The sequence below is a fragment of the Halyomorpha halys genome, unplaced genomic scaffold, assembly GCF_000696795.3.
Source record: "Halyomorpha halys isolate HHAL.00 unplaced genomic scaffold, Hhal_1.1 Scaffold896.1, whole genome shotgun sequence".
Taxonomy (NCBI): Eukaryota; Metazoa; Arthropoda; class Insecta; order Hemiptera; family Pentatomidae; genus Halyomorpha; species Halyomorpha halys.
Genome location: NW_027112585.1, coordinates 57,260 through 80,867, shown reverse-complemented (window position 1 = coordinate 80,867; position 23,608 = coordinate 57,260). Strand labels below are relative to the sequence as shown.

Genomic DNA, 23,608 nt, shown 5'->3' with positions numbered 1-23,608 from the left:
ATACAAGATTTGGAATTAAATGATACATCTGTTTTTTGTTTTTTTTTTTATAAAAAGGTATTTTTTAACCATAAAAAATGACAAATACCAGTTGACAATGCAACAAGAAACAAATTTTCACATTATGTTTCACTAGATTGTTTGGTGTTGCAATAAATTAATATTTATCTAATATAGTAAAACATTTATTGATTAGTGAATATTTTATTTTTAGATATTTTAAACTGAAGAAAAGTACCAAGTGATGATTAATAACAGATATAAAAAAATAAATAAATTTACAGAGGTTTTGGAGAAATGTTAAAAATAGTACTAAAAAATCGAAAGGCATATAATATTAAAACTACTTTTTTTCACTATCACCTCAAATCAATTTTTTATATGTGCTGGAAGAAAATATTATAAAAAAAACTTGTAATCTAATAGATCAAATTTGAATTGTTTGAAAAATATTAATTAATGAATTCAAAATAATGATAAATAAATAAAATATAACTACATCGTAATTTATTCATATATTAAGGTCAATTATACTTCATTTCATTTTATATAAAAATAAAAATATACAACTATCAATTAATTAACAGGGTAAATTTTGTGTGGTATGACACACCGGCTGAGACAATTGCGTCATCTTCACACAACCTAGGGGGTTAAAGTTCTAATTAAATCAACTTTGCATTTAAAGTTATTATAATTACAATAATTTTGAATCAAATAATATTTATAGTACAATATGAAAAAGTATAAATAATGATGATAAATAAATATGAGGAAAAATATATATTAAGCTTCTGGACTGTTTGGAGGGAAACTCAGTTTGAGAACGAACAGCTAAAAATAGCAAATTCACGCTTATATGGTTAATTTCATGCTATCTAGAAATAGGCATTCCTTTCATATTCATGAAAAAACAAAACAATATCAGATCGAAGTGATTTAATTCATTTTCTTATTAATTTTCCTAAAAGAATGTAATAAATTCTTATTTTTTGCCTTATTTAAAAAAAAAGTTTTCAGTGGAAGTAAATACATAAACTGGTTGAGGCTTTTTTTGAGTTGCTATAATTAATTAATTGCGAGTATATGGTACAAAAGAACCAATTAAATGTCAAGTACTAAGTTAATTTTAAGTTAACAATTAGTTAAGAACAATGAATGTTTCTAAATTCAAATTTGAGCGTTAGATTTATATTTTTTTCTCTAACATTACCTCCTTAGTTCAAAATGAATTTATGTTAACATGGTTTAAATTAATTATTAATACTGAAATATCAATCAATAATTTTAGAAAAGTAAAAACGAATTGATGACTAATTCATGTCCAAAATACAGATGGACTACTGAGTTTTCAACTTATCTATAGCTAGGACTGCACTCCTACTTCAAAATTTCTGAAGAACTGAAGTCGAAATAGTCCTCGTGGTCTCACTAGGAAATTCGGAAGTTTTTTGTTTTTTTAAATTTAATATGAATATTATTTCACTAAATCACTTTATTCACATCACCTAATAAATAATGAATCCTGCCGATCACACTATTCACTGGCATTCGGCTATTATTAGCTGTTGGCGGGTATCGAAATATTACATATGTATATTATATTTTATTTTTTGCACAGGCTACACGGCTGCCTCCAGTTTTATTTAAGACGTGATTACCTTCTGAAAGCTTGGAATTGGCTGTGGCAGCGGTGTTGAAGGTGGAACAGAGTATTTGACACAAGGCCTCTCTCATGTCCGGCCAGCTCCGCTTCTGGTTGGCTACTGACCATGCGTTCCCGTTCCACCGCGTTCAATAGCGGTATCCCCACTCCGCCGCCGGCTCTCGCAACGATGCTAAGTCCGTTTTTTTTTTTTTATTATTGCAATAGATTTATATTTAATTATAAACAAATATTTTTTTCGTTGTTTCTAAATACGGAAGCGATCAATGCCCCAAAAGAATTTTTATAAAGCACTATGTACACTCAGCGTCATAAGCATGATTTTGTTTGTCCTAAGTAGCAAAGTTTTGACGTTCTCTAAACTTCTTACTCAAAACTTGAAGATGTGATTGTGTGTTATACATGATCTTGATGCAAAATGTTCAATGGAGGAGGTCAGCAGCGAAGGAAAGTGAAGCCAAAAAGGCAGGCCTTATGATGAACTCCATAGGCGTGGAGTAGGAACCAATCACTGGCGCCTTCTGTTTTAACTAAGAATAACATGGCGGACAATCCTATTAAACTCAATCTGAGTTCCTCTTTTTGGCTTCAGTTTCCCCTGAAAGAGAAGTAGAATTCTTCTTCATTCATTCTATTTTTAAATTCTTAGCGACTTAACTTCAATGTTTTGAAAATAAAATTAATCAAGGCGGAAAAAAAGTAAAACACTCATAAAAATATATGTTTGTATAAAATTACCAAAATCAAATTTGTTAATATATTCTCTTTCCCTTACGATGTGCTCTGAATCAGGTAATCAAGTACCTGAACTTTTTTTAAAATTTATTTATTACCTCCTAATTGGTCATTTCTGATAAACCGAGTGAAAAGAATAAATCAACAGGAAACCAACCTATTCTAATCAGAGTGGGAAGGCCAAGTTTTTCATTCTCCCTCAAATAAAAGTCATAATATAAAAAGTGAGGTCTTTCCTCTCTTGGGCACAAATGGCCTCTTCATTACACGGGCCATGTGATTTCCAGTAAACCTACCATTTAATGAAGTAAGACGTAAATTTAGATGAATAAAATGGAGAGGGAGAGAGACCACATTATTTCCGATCTTAGTTCAATAATTTTAAATAAAAAAATATGCTTTGAACTAGGAATAGATAAAAAAAAATGTGGTTACAAATTAGAGACTCCCCTTAAATCGATGCCCAGCCCAGGGCCATCTCCTTTTTACGCCCCTGCGTTCACCATTATGAAATGAATCAATTGTAAAACAATATGTATTACTGCTAAAGATGACTATAATTGCGGATACACTTTATTATATTTCTCAAGGGGTCAAGAGGGTCAAGATTTATTCTGTGGGTCCACCATGAGATAACAACTCACACATCTGAGCTAACTGCTATAAGCAAGCACTGAATTCTCTTATGAGTTTGTTGAATCATTTCCTCGGAATCTCATCATTCCATGAAAACTCTTTTCTAACCTGTTGCGATAAATTATCTAAAATTTAAGCCAATAAGTAGGCCCTTATAATGAACTCCAGAGACGTGTCAGAGAAGTAGGAGTCAATAATCGGGTGTATTTTATTTCAGTTTATATTTTAATGGCAGGCATTCCTATTAAACGCAACCTAAATCTAAGCTCCGAAGGCGTGGCTGACTTCACTTTTTTTTTAAGGAGAGTGGCGTATGCCAATTTCCTGGCAAAGATTCATTTTTTGATTCTCCAACCAGTACGAACTAAATATGGACAGTGTTGATGTACATTCAATAATGAAAAATTACTACCGGAGTTGGGCAGAGATCAGTACAACTAAAATCATATCTTACTTATATATATTATTCCATGGATCTAATGTTCATTTGTTAATAGATTTTGATAAATGGGCATTGTATATATGATCATTTTAATTATTAAGACAGCTATAGATTTAGTTGCACTACTTTTTGTCTAATTGTGATTAATATCGTGGAAATTTGCAATGTTAAATGTTTAATAACCTTAGAGTACAAGGCGTGCCCCCAAACCAATCCAACGTCATCCATGTTTATTGGTATCACTAAAATGTTTTTTCATGTACAAAGCCGAAAGACAGTTTGATAGTCTCTGAAAAGTCAAAGAGCTACATCTGCTTCAAATACTCGTTTATTTAAATAAAGTAAAACTATCTTGTATTTGTTCCCTCTATTTTGCCTATGATGTAAGCCTGAGATGAATAATATAAACTCACATTTCTCGACCTTAATTCAAAAACCTCCTTAATAGGAGTAATTATATATTGTAAAGTTCTACGTGTATTTCGTAATTTGATGCCCTCACCTGTTCGAAAATTTACAGATCAAAGCACTGTTTGTAACTTAAAACCATCAACAAATAACATAAATCTATCAAACTTCAATATTCACTCAAAACTTTAGATGAAAATGTAGTTAGTAGGTTTTGGAATAAAGGTTTGCGATATTCTATTTATAGAAAAGCTGCCAGTATTTTTTAGATAACGTAAATAACTCTTCTTAAATTTTAAATAACTGTTCGACTATACATCACCGAAGAGGAAGGACCTAATAGATAGCTGAATGTAGGTACATATTTACTGGTTTCGAGGCAATAAATCCTCCTCTTGTATCCTTTATTTTTTTCTTGTTTTTTTCAGATATTCTTAGTTTAGGTTCCATTTCCTGGACTAGCTATAAACTCTTCGTTAATCCCGAATCATATATTTTATAATTACCATTTTTTATCGAGTAATACCAAAAATGTATATATTTTTTTTCTCGAGAAAATAAAAATTATGTGAAAAATTTATGTTCTGCTAAATTTTAAATTCCTCGAGAAATATGAGTTTATATTATTCATATGTAAGCCTTACATCATAGGCAAAATAGAGGGAACAAATACAAGATAGTTTTACTTTATTTAAATAAACGAGTATTTGAAGCAGATGTAGCTCTTAGACTTTTCAGAGACTATCAAACTGTCTTTCGGCTTTGTACATGAAAAAACATTTTAGTGATACCAATAAAGATGGATGACGTTGGATTGGTTTGGGGGCACGCCTTGTACTCTAAGGTTATTAAACATTTAACATTGCAAATTTCCACGATATTAATCACAATTGGACAAAAAGTAGTGCAACTAAATCTATAGCTGTCTTAATAATTAAAATGATCATATATACAATGCCCATTTATCAAAATCTATTAACATATGGACATTAGATCCATGGAAATTTTAGCTTAGGTCTCCCTCTCCATTTTATTCATCTAAATTTACGTCTTACTACATTAAATGGTAGGTTTACTGGAAATCACATGGCCCGTGTAATGAAGAGGCCATTTGTGGCCAAGAGAGGAAAGACCTCACCTTTTATATTATGACTTTTATTTCGAGGAAGAATGAAAAACTTGGCCTTCCCACTCTGATTAGAATAGGTTGGTTTCCTGTTGATTTATTCTTTTCACTCGGTTTATCAGAAATGACCAATTAGGAGGTAATAAATAAATTTTTAAAAAAGTTCAGGTACTTGATTACCTGATTCAGAGCACATCGTAAGGGAAAGAGAATATATTAACAAATTTGATTTTGGTAATTTTATACAAACATATATTTTTATGAGTGTTTTACTTTTTTTCCGGCTTGATTAATTTGATTTTCAAAACATTGAAGTTAAGTCGCTAAGGAATATAAATGATAATATGTATATGACGTAGTAGGAATGGAATGCACACAATGAATCCGTATAGTACGGCATGAAGTATATGTTATGCCTGTTTGTTAAAGATGTTTACAACCTCGTTGCTTTTATCATTAGTTCATATTTCAATAACGTTATTGTTTACTACTGAATATTAAACTGAAAAATATTTAGTTTTTTTTTTTTTCCTGTAATCATCTTAAACAATTTTGCCTTTGTAGTCATTAAAACAGTTGCATTGTGGATAAAAAATTCTCAGTTATGTTGTACTGGACGGCATGGCAGTATTCGAATCATTGTAAGTAATTTACTACCACTTAGCAATTTGTGAGTGATTGAAGAGACTTACTCTCATAATCTTTTAATCGAACAATTAGAGAATGACAATTAAACATTTTGTTCTAAGGTTAAAATTTTCACTCAGTAAAATAGAGTGAATTAAAAATTTGAAATTTTGGAATATAAAAAAAAATATTTTTGATAAGGTTGAGAAGTCTTCTTAAAACTTATTATTTCAATATTTGACTGTATTTTTAAACTAAACAAACAATACTTCGAATCCAAGTTCCCCTCTATTCTCTCCATCTCAACATTATATATCTCTCTCAACATTATATAACTTTAGTCAGCCATAAATTATTAATTACTTTATTTAACCTTAACCTATAACTTGATTTATTATTTATTTATACCCCCTAAAACTTTTCAAGTTATTGTTAAAATTATTAAAGCTTTAATGACAAATTTTCTATTGACATATAAATAACCTATAAAAACCTATAGGTTAAAAATGGACACGGGGAAGTGCACACAGTACCTGCAATACTGAAAGGTTGTACAGATCCGTATTTTATGAAAAATGTAATGCACAAATATATCATTAGATTTGCAACCTAAAATATCTAAACCTATAACTCAAAATCAAAAATCCTTCAAAGCAGTAAAAATCGAACCAGCTCATGAAGCAACTAAGTGTCAACCAACTCTTGACCTCCTTAGTATCGAGTTGAGGCCTGATCCACGGTTACGGGTTTTTCGGTCAACAAATAAATATTTTATCTTTATCAGTCCAACACTTCGTAGCCTAAGGCAACATTTATATGTAGTCGTGAAGGGAATTATTTTGCGATAACAGGTTAAATATTTCATTGAACATGGGAAATACAGTAGTTAGTATACACAAAACAATATTAAAAGTATTTAGAGAAAAATATATTGAAAATGGCACTTCCATACTATAATTTTACCACTTTATATTTTAAGAAAAAGGTTTAAGGTTTAAGGTTTAAGGTTGGTTTCTTTAAAAACCAATTCATAAGAAAACAAATACACGTTTCAATAATATATTGATTACATGAAATCTGTTTAACAAGAATAAATCATATAACCAACTATATGAATTCGTAGTCCTTCGTAGAGCATCATTAAAGGTAGAGTAAATTTGCTAAAATATGAGCCCTAATAGAGCTATTTACGTTCAATAGTTCTCAAGATATAGCTTTTTTAATAAGCAATATTTCATAAAAATGTTGTTCAGAACGTACTGAAAGATCAGTAGTTAGTAAATTTATTTTGAAAAATTTATATCTAAAAAACCATTTGACGTACAGATATCTATTAGCACTTAAATTAAAGTTTAATGAACTATAAAGTAGTTTATGATGTTTATCTTCGTAGGAGTAATAGTTTACATGAAATTGCCTAAAATGAATTGATTTATAGTTGTTCAGACAAATTTTCATTTGCCAAATTTATATTCATATGTGAATATCATAAAAACTACTACCCATACGAAGATAAGTGTCATAAACTACTTTATAGTAAGTTAAATTTCCTTTATTTTGAGTGTTGGCAGACAAATGCATGTAGGGTCTAGAGATATATTTTTTCAAAAATCCAACATTTTATACGAACAACAATAAATTAATTAACATTTTGTGGGTTTATTTTGTCAAATATCATAAAAACTACTACTCCTACAAAGATAAGCGTTATAAACTATTTTATAGTAAATTTAACTGGCTTTAATTTGAATACTGGCAGACATCTGTACGTCCAATGGTTTCTGAAATAAAGTTTTTCATAAATGAAACCTATTGTCCGAACAACTATAAATCAATTTATTTTAGCCCATATCATGAAAACTACTATTCCTACATAAACTACTTTATAGTACAATTATCAAGCTTTAATTTGAGTGCTAATAGAGAGGTATACGTCACATAGTTCCCGAGATCACTAACTACTGATATTTCAGTACATTTTTATGAAATGTTGCTTTTTAATCTGGAAAACTATTGGACGTAAATAGCTCTATTAGGGCTCATATTTAAGCAAATTTACTCTTCTTTAAATAATATCTTTTTAGATTTTCTAGTGTTGTTGGTAGTTTTTAAGATATAGAGTTCCGAATGAAAGATTAATGTTTTTTTAAGGTTTTGAAACAGTCGCCATTTTTAATTCCCCCTACCTATACTTGGCAGACTCATCAATTTTGACTAGTAATTATACATTGTTTTCATTAAAGTAATCAAAAATTGGGGTGAGATAACTGCCTTTTTTTCTTCCCGGCTTTTGTACTATCATTACGCCTACTCCCAACATAGTTCACCAGGCATGTCTACATGGGAGGATTCAGAAATAGTTATTAGGGAGAAAGCTAGAAAAAAAATCATTATAAGATTCTGTATTCAAATAAAATGTTTTGGAGCTAAAAGGAACGAAGACAGGAATTCTTGGAAATCCAGGAAAATGTTACTGGTTTCTTCGGGTAATCTGAGATTCCTTCATGTTGCAATTAAGCGGAAAGAATTTTCTACTTTGTAACTAAATATTTCTCTACTTTTGTCAGCATTTTCGGAATCAACAATAATAGCCTATTGTTAGTATATATATACAAGTATATAATATAGTATACAATAATAGCTTACAAAAATCGAAGTTGGAAGGCATCCAATTTGTAGCGAATTATCAATCGGTAAAAACAAAAGAAAACTGGACAAGTAAAAAGGAATAATTTTCAAAAATGCTCAGTCTCACGAATCTAACGCGATGAATTTTCGTAGATCGATTATGGAGGATTTCATACAAGATGCTTCATTTCTTATATATATATTTAGCTTTGCAATAATATACTCAACTTTGTACAGCTAGTTTGATTTCGAAAGAATATTGAGATTGGAAGATCAGGAAAATAGATACCTACAACAATATGTACCTGATATTATTTTTGTTGTTATTATTGTTCTAGTTTTAATGGTGCATTGGTTTCGCTCTCCCAAAATGTTTCAAGTGGGTACGCAGCAAACACAGAATTATTATTTTGATATGGTTATTATTATTTGTCCATCAATTTAACTATTAATTTTTTTTTTAAGGAGTGAAAGATGACGTTATTAGAAAATAGTACGGAATCAAATACTAAATACAACTGCGCTAAAGTTGTCATTGACGGTTTGAATTTACACACCCATCTAAATCATTTCATTTTGCTTAAAAAATGTTTATTTTTTTATTTTTTAGCATATAGAGCCGGAGGTAGTGAATAGTTACTGCTATTACAAAACTATTCAAGATAGTGTCAGGGATTAAATTAGAAATGATTATTAGGAATAACTAAATGGTTATTTTAGAAATTAATTTGACTTTATTTTTTAATGACTGCATAGTTATTACCATCCCTTAAAAACAGTAAATAAATAGTAAAATAATTATACAAAAAATAATTATTTGACTAATAAAACTGTATTTACAATGATAACAAATTTTAGAAACCTTTTGGGCGAGTTGCGAAATACCAAGATAGGGAAACTGGAACAAAAATTATACTAGATTCCCACATTGTAGTGTAGATATCTAATATTTTTTTTGAATCGCCAACCTCGATATCTCTTCAATACTAAATTAGCTTCTTTAAGTTGAGTATACTGTCAGAAAGCTAAGGAGATGAAGTAACTTTTACCGTATATCCACTATTTTCAGAACGTGCAATTGTTCAAAAGTCATTCATCGCATCTTGATAATGTCAAAGTACTTTTTGAAGTATCATTTACGTGTCTTGCCTTTTATATACATAACGTCACCGAGAGCGGTAATGTTATAAGTGAAAAATGCTTTCACTAAGATGGGTAGGTTATTGGTCTGAGATCATGCCATTGTTCCATTAAATCTTAGATTGCAGGAGCATAGAAAAAAACACCGTCAGCGGACATAATTCTTTCTCTATAATTTTTTGAGTTTTAAATACGAGTATGAGGTTCCGTCATTGAGCCTACTGACATAGACCTGGTGTTTCTCTATAAACATGTTTCATCAATACAGGTTTACGATATTTAGTACTGACATCACATACAGCTTTGCAAGCGCTAGTATGTGTCAATCTCTATATCAATAAGCATAAAAAATATTTATATACCTGGATTAAAATTGGAAACATGCAATGAGATCGACCCTCTTAAGGTTATTAGATTTTGAGGCGGTAGAATATGGGGTGAATCTAGCCGCAATTTCCGTGGGACAGGTTAGCTTTCAGGGAGGAGTTCGGTCGATATGGAGCCAAGGCACTTCAACAGGTGCAGGTACTCTAACCGAGGATCACGTAATCCAGGTGACGGGCATCGGTAGTTCTCATTGTAAAACGCAAAGCCGTGTATGGTTTACATAGTGGTAGCTAATCAAAAAGAAAAAACACTTTGTTTTCATTTTTACACTATTTAAAAAAAAGAAAAAGAAAAAAAAGCAATATTAATTCTGTGACTTAGTTTCGCTGAGTCAGCCGAAGGAAATAATTAAATATGACGAATTTAAGTAAATAAATGTTTCATTTGAGATAGTAATATTTAAGCTATTAACAGGTTTAAACCACTAATAATGTGGTTATTCCACATGAGAAAGTGATTCGTATATTTAAAAAAAAAAACAGAAAAACAATTACATATGAGCAGTAAAAATGAATTGAAAATATTGATTTGAATTAAATTAAAACTTAAATTGAACGCCTTCATTCTGACAGATGCTATCCATTTGAGCACTGCACTCCCTGAATTGAGCGGGCTATGAGGCAGTACAGGGGCACGATGCATAAAATCCATCTCATAGAATATTCATCAGCAAATAATTTCTTAAATCAGTTTTTATCAAGCTTAACTAGGAAACACATTTCTGGCCTTCCTAAAGATCTAATAAATTAAATAATTGATATAATAAAGTAACAAATTCAATCTTTTTTTCTGTTTGTTCGGCTATAACTGAAGTCAAAGTATAACAAATTAAGGTGCATTAAATTATGCGCCAAATTAGTACCATAACTTGATAGAGTGGGCTTAATATCAAACATTTTTTTAATAAATAAATACTTGAACAAATGCATTTTTTTTTCCTATCATTTTATTCTGTTTAAGGAGCTTAAGTTTGTGGAGTTTGAATAGTATATGAAATAAGATAATATAAACTTTCAAACAGCAAAAAAATAAAAGTACAGAATTGGGCACGAGGGAGTTCAAGAGACAGCTGATGTTATTTTTAACGATTCTTTATAGGAGAGAAATAAATTGAAATCTTTGTAACAGAGGTATATATATATATATTGAAAAGGTGATAAATTCTTTATCCTTCTCTGCAGTTCTAAGGGAGGAAATAAGAATCTGATATTCTAATGTAGAGAAATGTTTTAAATTGTAAGAATATGTTACTGAAAACAGTTATTTGGATAGAGCCACTTCAGCTCGGGCCTCGAGTATTTCTGAGAAAGTCGTTAGATAAATGATAGGAGCGTGTTATGTATCCTCAGAAGAGATAATTGCATGACCGAAAGGCGTAAAACTAGTAATAAAGATGATCTTTGACTTTTATTTGCAAAAAATGGTGGTAGTTAAAAATGAAGCACATAAATATAGACGAGGAAAATTTTGCTGTAGACAAAAAAGTGGAATTGAATCGAAAATTTTGAAAAATTATTAGTTTAGGTATGAATTGATGTAAATTGTTTTATTTATTTTTTTTTTATTTATAGTTACGGAGTTTTCTATGGTGAAAGGGCAAGCAAACTTGTAAATTAAAAAAAATTAAACTTTTAATATACATAATAGAAAAAATTGTGAAAATTACATTCTAAGTATGTTATTATTAACCACTCCGCTGGAATTATAATCAATTGATATATGTAAGTATTAATGAAATATTTGAGGAATATAGGGGCTATAACTTTGCAACTCAGAAGCTCACACTTAATTTAATAAAAGAGTGTCAACAAAAATTATTTTTAATTTAATAGATGTTTAGGTGCTTGATAAATATTTCATACTGACGAGAAATTATTTTGTGTATTTACAAATTTAATAAAAGAATATCTAAGCCCTATAACAGAGGTTTGGACTTAACAATTATGATCACTCCCAAAGGCAAAATACAGTTATTGATGGATTTATTAAGGTGAACTAAGTAGAAAATATTGATGGATGAAATACATTATTTCTTCAGTATTAGATTAAGTATTTAGCAGTGCACGCTGGATGAAATGTTCAAAAATAATTAACTACCTCAAAGATCATTTCTTTATAAAGGCAACGAAACTTATTAAATTTATTATCTTGATAAAATATAATTGATGAATGAAAAATCCTGTTTAAATTAATTAGTTCATAATCTACATAGCCATTACTAAGTGGTTTTCTGAATACATTTTGGTTAGGTCTCAGTTGGTTCAAACGGTTGTGACCAATTAGCTTATTAAAGGACTGGCCTGACAACTTTAATTGATCTTCATTGTCATTGCTACAGGAATAGGTTCATATGCTCACAATTCAAATCAATCGAACCACATATTTTAAAAAAATAATCACTTTATTACAAAATATCACAATTTTATCCTTTGTAATTAAGTGATTATTATTATATTATAATATTAAAATCTTAGACAAGCTAATACTGTTAGTATATCCTGAACACCAATCATGTTAATAATATATACATCATTAGATCGATGTGTATGCATTTATTAATTTTTCAATTAATATTTGAAATAACGAAGTCAATTGAGAAACCAATAGTTAAAATTATGATTTGTTAATAGTTGACCTGAGGATTGATATGAGGAGAAGATGGTTGGGGGCAAAGATACACAAATAAAAAAAAACGAATTTTTTGTGCCGACATTTCGACCTGAATTTCAAGCCTTCATCAAAGAACTTAAGCGGAGATTCCGTTCAATTGAATCTCCACTTAAGTCTCTTGATGAGGGCCTGAATTTCAGTTCGAAACGTTGGGACAAAAAAATACGTTTTTTTTAATTGTGTATCTTTGCCCCCAACCATCTTCTCACAATAATTTAAATCATTATATGAGCAATAAAATATAATTCATATCATAAGTGAAAGTGTGAAACTATTTAGTTTATTTTTATGTAAGTATTACGTATTCAAATTAATATTTGTTTTTCATACTTGTTAAGAAGTTCTTAAAAAAAATAATATTATGACACTAATTTTTTATCTTCTTTTGAAAAGTTAGGTTTTGACTGTAACGTGTTTTCATATTTATTTCGACTTTGCAAAATTCTTTTTATGAACTAGCAAATGTTTTAATAGTTAACGAAGTCTATAAAAAAAAGATTTCACCTGACAATTACTCACACATACAACAATATATGTCATAAATTCTATTACAGTGTTAAATTTAACAGCGCGAGATCCATTAATATTTCCATAATTTAACCATTGGTGAACGAAGAGGAGGAAATCAGGGGGATAAAGCTCTAAAAATTATATTTTCGAAACTACTATTAAAATGTTGTATATTGAGTGATAATTAAGAATTTTTATGTACTTTTAATAAAAATTATATATTGGGCCGCCCTTAGCTCAGTGGTTAAGACACAGTCTTACCAATTTGATGTATATTGGCGGTGCCGGTTCGAATCCGGCCTGGGACGTTGACTTTTTTCATTGAGTGGCGGTCCCACAAAATGAAGAGCTTTGACCCCCAACCATGGTTAGGCAGTATAGGACTCCAATGGGAGTCTTAGGCGAAAAAAAAAAATTATATATTACTTTTGTGTTTTTATAATTATTTATATATTTGTTCTAATACATGCCATCTTGTTATCAAATTCCCTCTCCCCTGATCTTAGACTGATGGAGTAGGAGACCAAATTTTTTAAGATAGGACAGTGGTCCTAGTGAGACCAACACATCTCTTCCATCCTCTCAAATATACCAATCTATGTATCAGTAAAAGTTTAAAAACAACATTTAAGTATATCCAAAATTTAATACTTATTATTATTTTAAGATATCTGACTGGCAAAATAATTATAATTTTTCGTTTGATTTTCTTTTACTTCTTTTTTTAATTTATTCATTAAAAATATTACATCCAACATGGTCCGACCAGATGACATCTATCGGTCTGCGCCAAAAAAAACACTTAAAAATGATAGACATAAGTGAAATGTAAATATTACACAGTTTAGACTATTAGGGCGTTGTGGAAGCTATACAATTTTTAAGCTAGATAAGTATATACAATATAAATTGATCTCAAGTGATACAACTAATAATTTAATTTACAACTACTAACATGAAAATAATGTAAAAAATAAAAATAAAATAATAATTATTAAAAAAAATAAATTCAATTAAATAAAAATAATATTTTATCTTAATATTTATTTTTCAAAACGTTTCTAACGGAGCCTGTTCGTTCCTCTTACTCCCAAAAATCTAATTATCTACTCACATACATATTATTAATCTCTGCCAGAGAAGTACATTGTGATAAACATCTCATAACAACTACATCGATTTATTTTTTATAAAATATAATAATTTACTTTTGGATTCTAAAATATTTCTTGTAAATCTTCATTATATAAGTTTTACAACTTCAATAATGAATATAAAACTATTGAGATATGAATAATATAAACCGACCTTTAGAGAATATACTTGTTAGTTAAACACCGTACTAGAAACAATGGTACATCATATTCCAAACTACAGTGAAGTCTCAGTTATACGAATATGAGAGGGTACCAAAAATTCTTCGTATATGTGAATATTTCGTGTAAGTGAATACGCAATACATATTATGTACGTATATTTTTGAAAATTCTTTTTTCGTAATTAGTAGGTACATATACGTATGTTGTATGCAGTTCAAAGAAAAACAAAGTAAATTGAAAAAAAAATATTTATTATATAAAAATTTAATTTATCTTTAATCCGAATTTTTTAATTTCTGACAAAAAATTGTGTCATGTTTGTTTGTTTGTTTCATGTTTCTTTTGGCTGAATACTCATTCTTTCGCATTCTGTTAAGGTGTTAGATTCCTTCTCGCTAATCTCTTTCGCATATACAACTTCAAATGCTTCAAAAGCAAGAGCCTCTGCAAAGCTGCAAGAGGCAAAGGATCTTCGTCATCTGAATCGGAATCGCCCGAGCTCATTATTATACCTTAGGGAGTAGAATATAAACATAAAGAGTCATTGAGACCGGATGTTATTCGCGGAAAAAAGTTGTTTACTGTTTCGTTTTTCGTACGGTATTTTTCGTCCTTTGTCTTGCCACAGAAGAAACAAAAATTCATAGAACTGAATAAAATTTACTAATATGTACATAAAGCCGGTCCAAACTTTCCTTCGTATAACTGAATGTTTCGTATAACTAAGTTTAAATGGATAATTACATACACATAATTCAGGGGTTTTTGCAGGGGATTGAGAAATTCTTCGCATAACTGAATGGTTCGTACAAGTGAGTTTCGTATAAGTGAGACTTCACTGTATATCTAAAACTGAATGTTGTTCCAATTACCTTCACCAACTCTATACAGTTGGCATTGAAGGTATAAAATTGGAACTATCCTTTTCATATCAGAAGATTTATGATCAGTATATTTCAAAATCCGCCCTTTACGATCTTAAACTAAGCTATCTAGAGTATTAAGTAAAATTTACAAAGGATCAGATTGTGAAAATAGTTGTTAGGTCCTAAAAATATAACAGGTTCTTATATTCATCAATTCTGATATTCAGGTTATTCTCAATCTCGATTTCGATTATTTGCTAAGGTTCTCGATAAAACGTAAGAAGATAAAGATTGTCAAATAAAATTACTACTTTATGGTCTCCCAGTAGGTGATGCCAAGCTTTTATAAAAATATATGAGCCTAGAGGTCAGATCAGAAATAAATGTTGAAGAAAAAACGAAAACAACAACACATTTTTTGACATAGATAATTAAGTCCTGTCATATTTAAAGTATAAAATATAAGTATTAAACCATAATCCATTCAATTTTGCATTGCTTCTGATTTTCTTTAAAATCTCTACAGTTATCTGGCCAATAAACGCTTTTTATACATTAAAAAATAGTTTTTAATAGCATTAGTGTGAGTTTTATTTATGCGAATTAAAAAAGGATATGTTGGGGATTTGTTTATTCCTATAGAGCGGAAATTGACAGCGAAACAAAAACGACAAAAGTCGCCAGGTGTGACAAAATAATACAATACTTTTGTCATATTAACCCACAATTGCAACTATGACATCTTTTGAATTTTCCCTACTGTGTGCTAGGTTGACTTACACTGAGAACTGTTGAGCTTTAGTATCTTTTTCAATTTGAATATTCAACATACACTAAGCTGCTCAGTGTAGGTCAACCATGAGTAGTGAAAGACATCTCTCGAAACATCGACTATCCCTGTAACATATTCATAAATAGATTATCTTGAAATGATGTAGTAACTGCAATAGGTTGGAAATTTCCGAACGTTTCACAAATTGTGGTATTATATTTGTATTAAACCTTATACTAAAATAAACAAAAACAAATTAAAGATTTCTATATTAACAGAAAACTGGTATGCAAAATGGAAACTTGAATTAGCCAGTTGAAGCCGAATCGATAGTATAAAAATACTTCCACTGAAGTATTCAGGTTTTGTTGTGGCTGGTGAGATATTGACCATTTTGGGCTATTATTCAACTAGAGCAATAATGAATATTTTATTCCAAGTTCTCAATATAAGGTCCGCTTCTCAGAACGGAGCTAAGGCCAAGGTCAATGGCTTTTTATTTCATAATTGAAGATATTCTCTTTAAAATTTTAACAAATGTGTTTAATTCGATTTAAACAATGGTAAAATTTAAATATTTTCCATGTCATGTAATACGAGTATTAATGTTATGTAATATCATAATAGCGTTTCTATTATTTTTCTTTAAACTCAGTGTACACACACTGGTGCTATGTACATATAATATACACTACTACACAATATTGTAAATACATTATATTGCATATAAACCCAGTTTATAAGTATAATATTCACTTTTTTCTTCTACAAAATCCCATACTTACTATTGATTTTTTTTCCCAAATATTATTTTGTACTTCCTTAATGAAGAAAATGAATATTCATTCTTTGTTTTTTCTATCTCGGGAATTAATAAGCCTTTTTATTTCAATCCTTTATTTTTTATTAATTTTACATCAATGCCAACGTTTCGAACGACCCGTTCGTCTTCAGAGCCAAATCTAAAATTAGTTAAAAATTTGTTGTTAATTTAAAGCTGTAAAAAATGGCCAAATTTATTTTCTTTTGTTTTGATTTCTTTATTATGAATTATTTGCATACCTCCAATTTTTAAAGGTTATACTTCTTCATTTCAGGTTGTTATTCATTTAAAAAAATTAGAACCAAAACATAACTATAAATATTAACTGTCACAATATGTTTATATAACACTAATTTGTTTAGTTACCCTTTAACACAGTACAATGAAGCTATCACATTGTTAATTATGTACTGAATAATCATTATACCGGATGGACCGTCCGAAATGTAGGAGGGTTGGTTAATTGATGTGAAATTACTAAAACAATGAATTGAAGTAACATGGCTAGCTAATTCCCAAGATAGAAAAAATATATAATTCCATGATTGACTTCGAATAACAAACCACAAAATATGCATTCAGTACATAATGAACAATGCACTTGCCACATTGTACACTGCTGAAGGTAATTAAGTGTAATTATTTTTTTATATCTTTATTGAAATTTACAACTGTACCTAATAATACATTCAGTTAATTTGGTGTTAGTTTATAATGGAGTAATACAGGCATGTAGAGAAACTATCCATTGGTAGCATACTTATTATATATAATAGTTAGAGTGATATTTAAATATGGTGTGACAGTTATTAATTATAATTATGTTTTGGCATATTTTTTAAAAATAAATAACATTTATTTCTAATTTCAGTTCATATATATTTATGTTCAGTGTATGTATTACATTTGTTTGAGTGAACATAATAGAGAAGTGAGAAAAATAAAAATAAACTTGAGTATGCACTTTGTCCATAAATTTTCAGGAAATTATATTTCTTAGTTTTAGTAGTCTGGAAAATTCTTATATGAAAACTTACAATACGTTTGTATTTGTTTTGGAACATTATACAGAACAAATTGTGATTCACATCTTTAAATTTTTAAGAGATTAATGACTGAAAACACTCGATTTGTTGAACTCATCGTTTTTACTGAACACCGTGATAGCTAGATGATTCTCAAATAACTGGACATTTAATAACAGTACTCAATTTTGAACAAAATTCATCTCCAAAAATAACGATTTCTTAATCTTCTTGGGCCAGTTCTATCATAAAATCACCATGAAGCAAAACTTATAATAAAAATCTAGTAATAAAATTTTAATTTCTGCATCCATGGACTTTGATTGATTTTAATACATCATTTCATACGGATAACGTTAATTTTTCATAGTAACTTTTATTTTAACAAACATTTTTTGACAGTAATAGTAATAATAAAATTGTAATACAAAACATAACAACCTGTTATTTTTAATTTTGAGTCGAATAGTGTGAAATACATAAGAGTAAAAATGTTGACCAACATCAAGTTTAAGAGTCATTATGTTATATCGAGATTCTGGGACGTTCTTTGAAATATTCTACTGTCTGTTTTAAAAGCATAAAAATTAATTGATACATGCTTTATATGCTTTTAATAAGAACCTCAATTTCCAAGAAATGCATGAAAATAAAGTTAAGATGTATTTCAATGAAAAAAATGATGCTCTGATAGAGATAGTCATCACTATGAGAAACCAATGCATACCGAGAACTTATTATAAGTAACATGAAGGTAAAGTGGTACCTGAAAACCATTTTCTTTAGGTAGGACTAGAAATCCAAAATCACTAACATGTATATATTTTATTTCTTGTTATTTTTTTCTTTTGATGCTGATTTTGTCCCTAAAATCATTAATCCCCGTAAAAATCAGTAATGTGATATACATAAGCAGTATATTAGACGGGAAATCGTTAAAAAAACATGCATCTCTTAAAAATAAAAAATGCATTTATCTCTGCTTATCGATGTAGTTATCCATTCTGCAAAGGCAACGGACTGTCAACGACCTTTACAAACCTCTATTGACAGCAAATCGATATTTTCATCCAAGAGGAAAACTATTCTCCTAACAGTAACACACAGACACACGCGAGCGCACAAATACATACAGAGACACAAACACAATCTTGTATTGTTTAAAACAGTTGGATATTCAAAATTAAACCTATTATAAGATAAAAATAAATTATGAAACAACAAGAAAAGCCATTAAAAATATTTTTCGCCTGTAATTATAGCTTAGAACTTAAGTTTAAGCCTTAAATAATTTATATTGTTAGTTAACTATTTTGTTTCTGGTACTAGTATAAATGTCCTACTGATTTAAATAGGTGTATACTTTACTTACTTATATGAGTTTTAAGAATATGGCAAAAAAAGTGTGCGTGATTGGATTATTTTTAATTTTTGAAAAAAATGTTTTTGTTTGATAAATAATATTAAAATATTAAAATGAAATGAGACAGGTACTGATGGGTTTGTTGATTAATGGAAAAATATGAAATCAGCCATTGAATATTGCTTACATTTCAATTTTTCGTTCTCATTCTCAAAGCAAACTCCACGACAAGAAAAAAAAATTATACAGCATTTTGAATTGCCTAGTACCATGAATTTATTCAAGAAAGAGTGAATTAATTTCACTTTGTATTTAAAACAAATTATTTTAGTCTATTCAGAGCTTATACCCTCAATAGTTACTTTCTCAGGTTGTTTCCCAAGAAAAAAAAAAAATGAGGAAAATGATTTAGAGCAACTTAAGAATTTTACGTCAATTTTATGTTTCTCTTGAATCGAGCAAACGTATACTGAAAAAAAAAATCATTAAAATTCATGACTCATTTTATACTTTTTGACCTCTTTTGACAAACTATCGTCAACGATTTCAACTGGATATTGACACCGAGCGTAAAAAAGGAGAATCCAACAATTTTCCGAAAAGCATATTTTAAACTTTACCTGATCTGGGAAATTATTTTTGAATGTAAAATCTACAATATGTATTATCTTATATTTTTGAGAAAATTTCTGATTATATTGCACATAGCAGCAAAAAAAATATTAATTTGATAATAATCATCTTTTTTAAAGCAAATAATTGTAATAAGTTATAAAACACTATTATAATCATATGTTTTTTTTTTTTTTTTTTTTTAAATTTTGGTTTCATTTGCCTTTTTCTTGCTGAAATGTCACAACCTCAACGACTATAGTTTGCCTAACCTCTCTAGTTTTGATCCTTGTTACGCCCTTGACTAGTTAGTTCAACAACAACATTGATACAATACTATTAAGCCGCGTGTAATTATTATGCAATAATAATTTAGGTGTCGCTTATATGTCTCATTTCAATTCATTAAACCCATAAATTGAATATTATATAAATTCTAAATTCATACTTATTGAGTTGTTGCCTAACCAGTTTAGTATAAAATCAAAAACTTAATACGGGTCATCTTCCTTGTAAAGGATAAGATAATACAGTCGAATTATACTATTCAATTATGCATGCAGATTTCATTAGTGTCTCTTCCTCCATTATCATTTTTTCGGTTCGCTTATTTAAAAGGTCAAATTAAGATGATCTTTGGAGGCAGTATTTGAATTGCGCGATTATCAATGTTAATATGAATTAATGAACACAATCACAACTGCTTAATTTCTTGTTTATCTTGTTTCTTGTTCGTAATTAATGATGTTGAATGGGTGAATAATTTTACATTAATGTACGCAGTTAAGATCCTGATCCTTTTCTTGAATATTTTTTAGTTCATACATACTATAGATACAATGCTTACTATGTAAGTCAATTGAATCCACATGTGCATTGAGAAAGAACTCCCATTTCGTTTTTGGTCAAATCTCTCTTTCAATTCTTAACAAAAGCTCAAGGTTTTAACTACATCTGGTATATAGATATAGAGAAATAAATGGCCTTGGTAGAAAATTCTTTGAAAAGTGAGAAATAAATCTAAAAACAAGTTTTCAACCAATTTTGAAGCGCTTACACCCTTTCCAGTCAGAGAATCCCAGATCACTAGATTGGATTCCAAATATTTCGTTCTACTATCCAGTCATGTCTCGACTTCTTTGGAGCGGGGAATGCACTGGAGACTTTTTCGATGCAAAAAAATCTTTTGATCGAGCCTGACACCCAGAACGGCTTTACAAACTCCGTAAATTCCTACCCTCTACATACTATCTCATTACTGTTCCTTTCACGCTGATAGATTATTCTAAGTAAACCACGAAGGTTCCTATTCATCCCTCATCTTTCTGGTCGCTGATGTACCTCAAAGTAGTATCCTTGGTCCCATTCTCTATACTGTCTAAACTGCTGACATCCCAATCAATCCTAACACTATCCCCACCACGAATGCCGCTGACACACGTGTACTTATAGTTAATAATAACCCTTGCATCCCAAACTCTCCAATCCTATGTCACAACACTCGAAGAATGATGTCGAATTTGGATAATTAAAATAAATTCTATCAAATTATATTTACTCTTCGCCGTAAATCTACCGACTGCCCTAAACTATCCTTTAATAATAATGTTCTTACCCTCGTCGAAAAGATCCGCTACCTCGGACTAAATCTGTAAACTTTGGAATCCTCACACAAGACTGAAAAGACAGAAAAATGCACTAGGAAAACAGTCTTAACTTCCAATCCATTATAAAACACAAATCTATACATTATAATTAGGCCAATCTGGACATATAATGTTGAGCTTTGGGGTTCTACTAAACCTTCGGATTCCTCTCGTATCCAATCCAAAATCCTCACTCCTCTAACTTTGTGACAGATAAAGTCAATCATTAGGACCTCGATGTTCTATATTTTGCCGATTTGGCCAGAACCAGATACCAATCCTTCCATGATACACTTTCTAACCACTAAAACCCACTAGTTTCCAGCCCGGCTTCTCCTTCATTACCTGATAATCCTCCTAGGCTCCTTAAAAGAAGATGGACTCAAGATCTTCTCCTCTAGAATTGTTATTGGAGTTCTATCAATGGGCGGATTCTCTACACGTCTGTATCATGTCATTGTATAACACATCAAATTAGCTAGATTTTTTTAATCTATATACAGTTGTCAATAAATAAATAAAAAACAAACAAGTTTTCACATAAATGTTGATTGGTTACATATTGCATAAGTGAGTTCAATTCATTACTTATTTTGTGTTTTTATAAAAAAAAAAGTCGTATTTTAAGAATGAAAAAGGATTTAGAGAAAATAAACAGAGAAATATTTTTTTAAATGATTCCTTTGAATGAAGATTTCTTAATATCTGAAAGTAATAAAAGTTACGAGAAAAGATGAAATGTCTTGTGAAAGGGATATTAAAATCAAACGGGCGTGGATGATGTTATCATTTTCATAAAGTATCGTTTTTCATTAATCAATACTATTTAAAATTCATTCTTACCAATTTATGTTTTAAGGCGTTTTAGATCCTAAAAAAATTAATGCGAGTGAAAATGTTTGATTATAAGGAAATTCTGTATTTTTTTTCTGTGTGAATATAAAGCTGGTTATTAAGGAGCTTAAGAATATAAATGATTTTATGATAATATAACAATTGTAACTTTACCATATTCATTAATACGCTTATATTATAAATTAATTTAATAAATAGTTTTGCTTATTCCTCGGATTAAACTTTAAGGTTGATATTAAATTTAATTTTATCGAATTGCATTTACTTCTACCCTATCACCAGGAATTTCTTATCTTGCTTAGAAAAAATTTACTTATAATAAGTATATCGGTAATCAATTGATCATAACGAGATAATAACACCAGAAATAATTAAAGCTAACATTTGCCCACCTGACCCGCCCCAGTATCGGGTAGTCTGTCTTCATTCACTTTGAAAATATTTACTTATAATGAGAGGAGCTGTATTTGAAAACATTCACTGATATCGAACGACATTATAACTTTCGTAATAATAAGTATTCGGCGAAGTTTATTATGTCTACCGACATAATTAGATATTTTCAAAAACTCTCCTCTCCTAAAAAATAAATAAATTAATAAATGATCAGAGATCAGGTGGGCAATATTCCCTGGAATTATTTTAGGCTTTTATATCTCGTGAAAATCGTAACTTTATTATTCTCTTATTTAAGAATTTATTATTCGAAGGCAATTATGTAATTTTTTTTTTATATATTAGGAACTATATTAGCCTTCTAACTTCAAATCCTTTATTTTATTAATTTTACATCAACAAACTAACAATGCCAAGGTTGATGTTTAGTAGTCTATTTTAAAAATATTTCCAAATTTTTTGTAACATTAAAATTTTGAAATGTAGCCAAATTTTCTTGTTAATCTTTTTTTATGGTTGATTTGTATAGTTTTAATAGCTTCCACTGTTTTTACTTTCACTCTTACAGGTAATTGCTGTTCAATTTCTACTTGAAATTTGCTCATTTAATTTAAAAACTGTAATCAATTAATAACTGTTCAATAGATTTATATATCACACTAAATTTTTATTATTTTTTTTCTTTTGGCACTGTAAATAAGTAATTATTGGATTGTTTATTATGCCCTAAACCACTTACTTGTTTGGTCTTAGTAAATGTTTACTTATATTTATTTTTTTCCATGGCGATATTGTTAACTGCTATTTCAGAAATGTTTTACAAATTATATCTGCGTAGTGTGCTCCTGAACTAGACTATTGAAGGTAGAAGAAACGTCCGAAACATTGGCATTATTATTTTATTAATGTAAATAATTAATAAAATGAAGAATTTGAAGTAAGAAGGCTAATTAATT

General features: G+C 29.4%; 1 protein-coding gene across 2 annotated transcripts in view; it reads right to left on the bottom strand.

Moving 5' to 3' along the window:
• Window positions 1-1,809, bottom strand: part of sbm (sobremesa) — a 21,280-nt gene extending 19,471 nt beyond the window's left edge. Inside the window, exon 1 of one of the 2 annotated variants that reach the window (XM_067050377.1) lies at window positions 1,662-1,809. Coding sequence is in view for 1 of the 2 variants with exons in the window: in XM_014430498.3 (XP_014285984.1) it covers window positions 1,662-1,737 (76 nt within the window). In the remaining variant the exon portion in view is untranslated. The remainder of the gene's footprint in view (window positions 1-1,661) is intronic. The other variant, XM_014430498.3, reaches the window with a different exon arrangement.
• Between the last annotated feature and the right edge of the window lie 21,799 nt (window positions 1,810-23,608).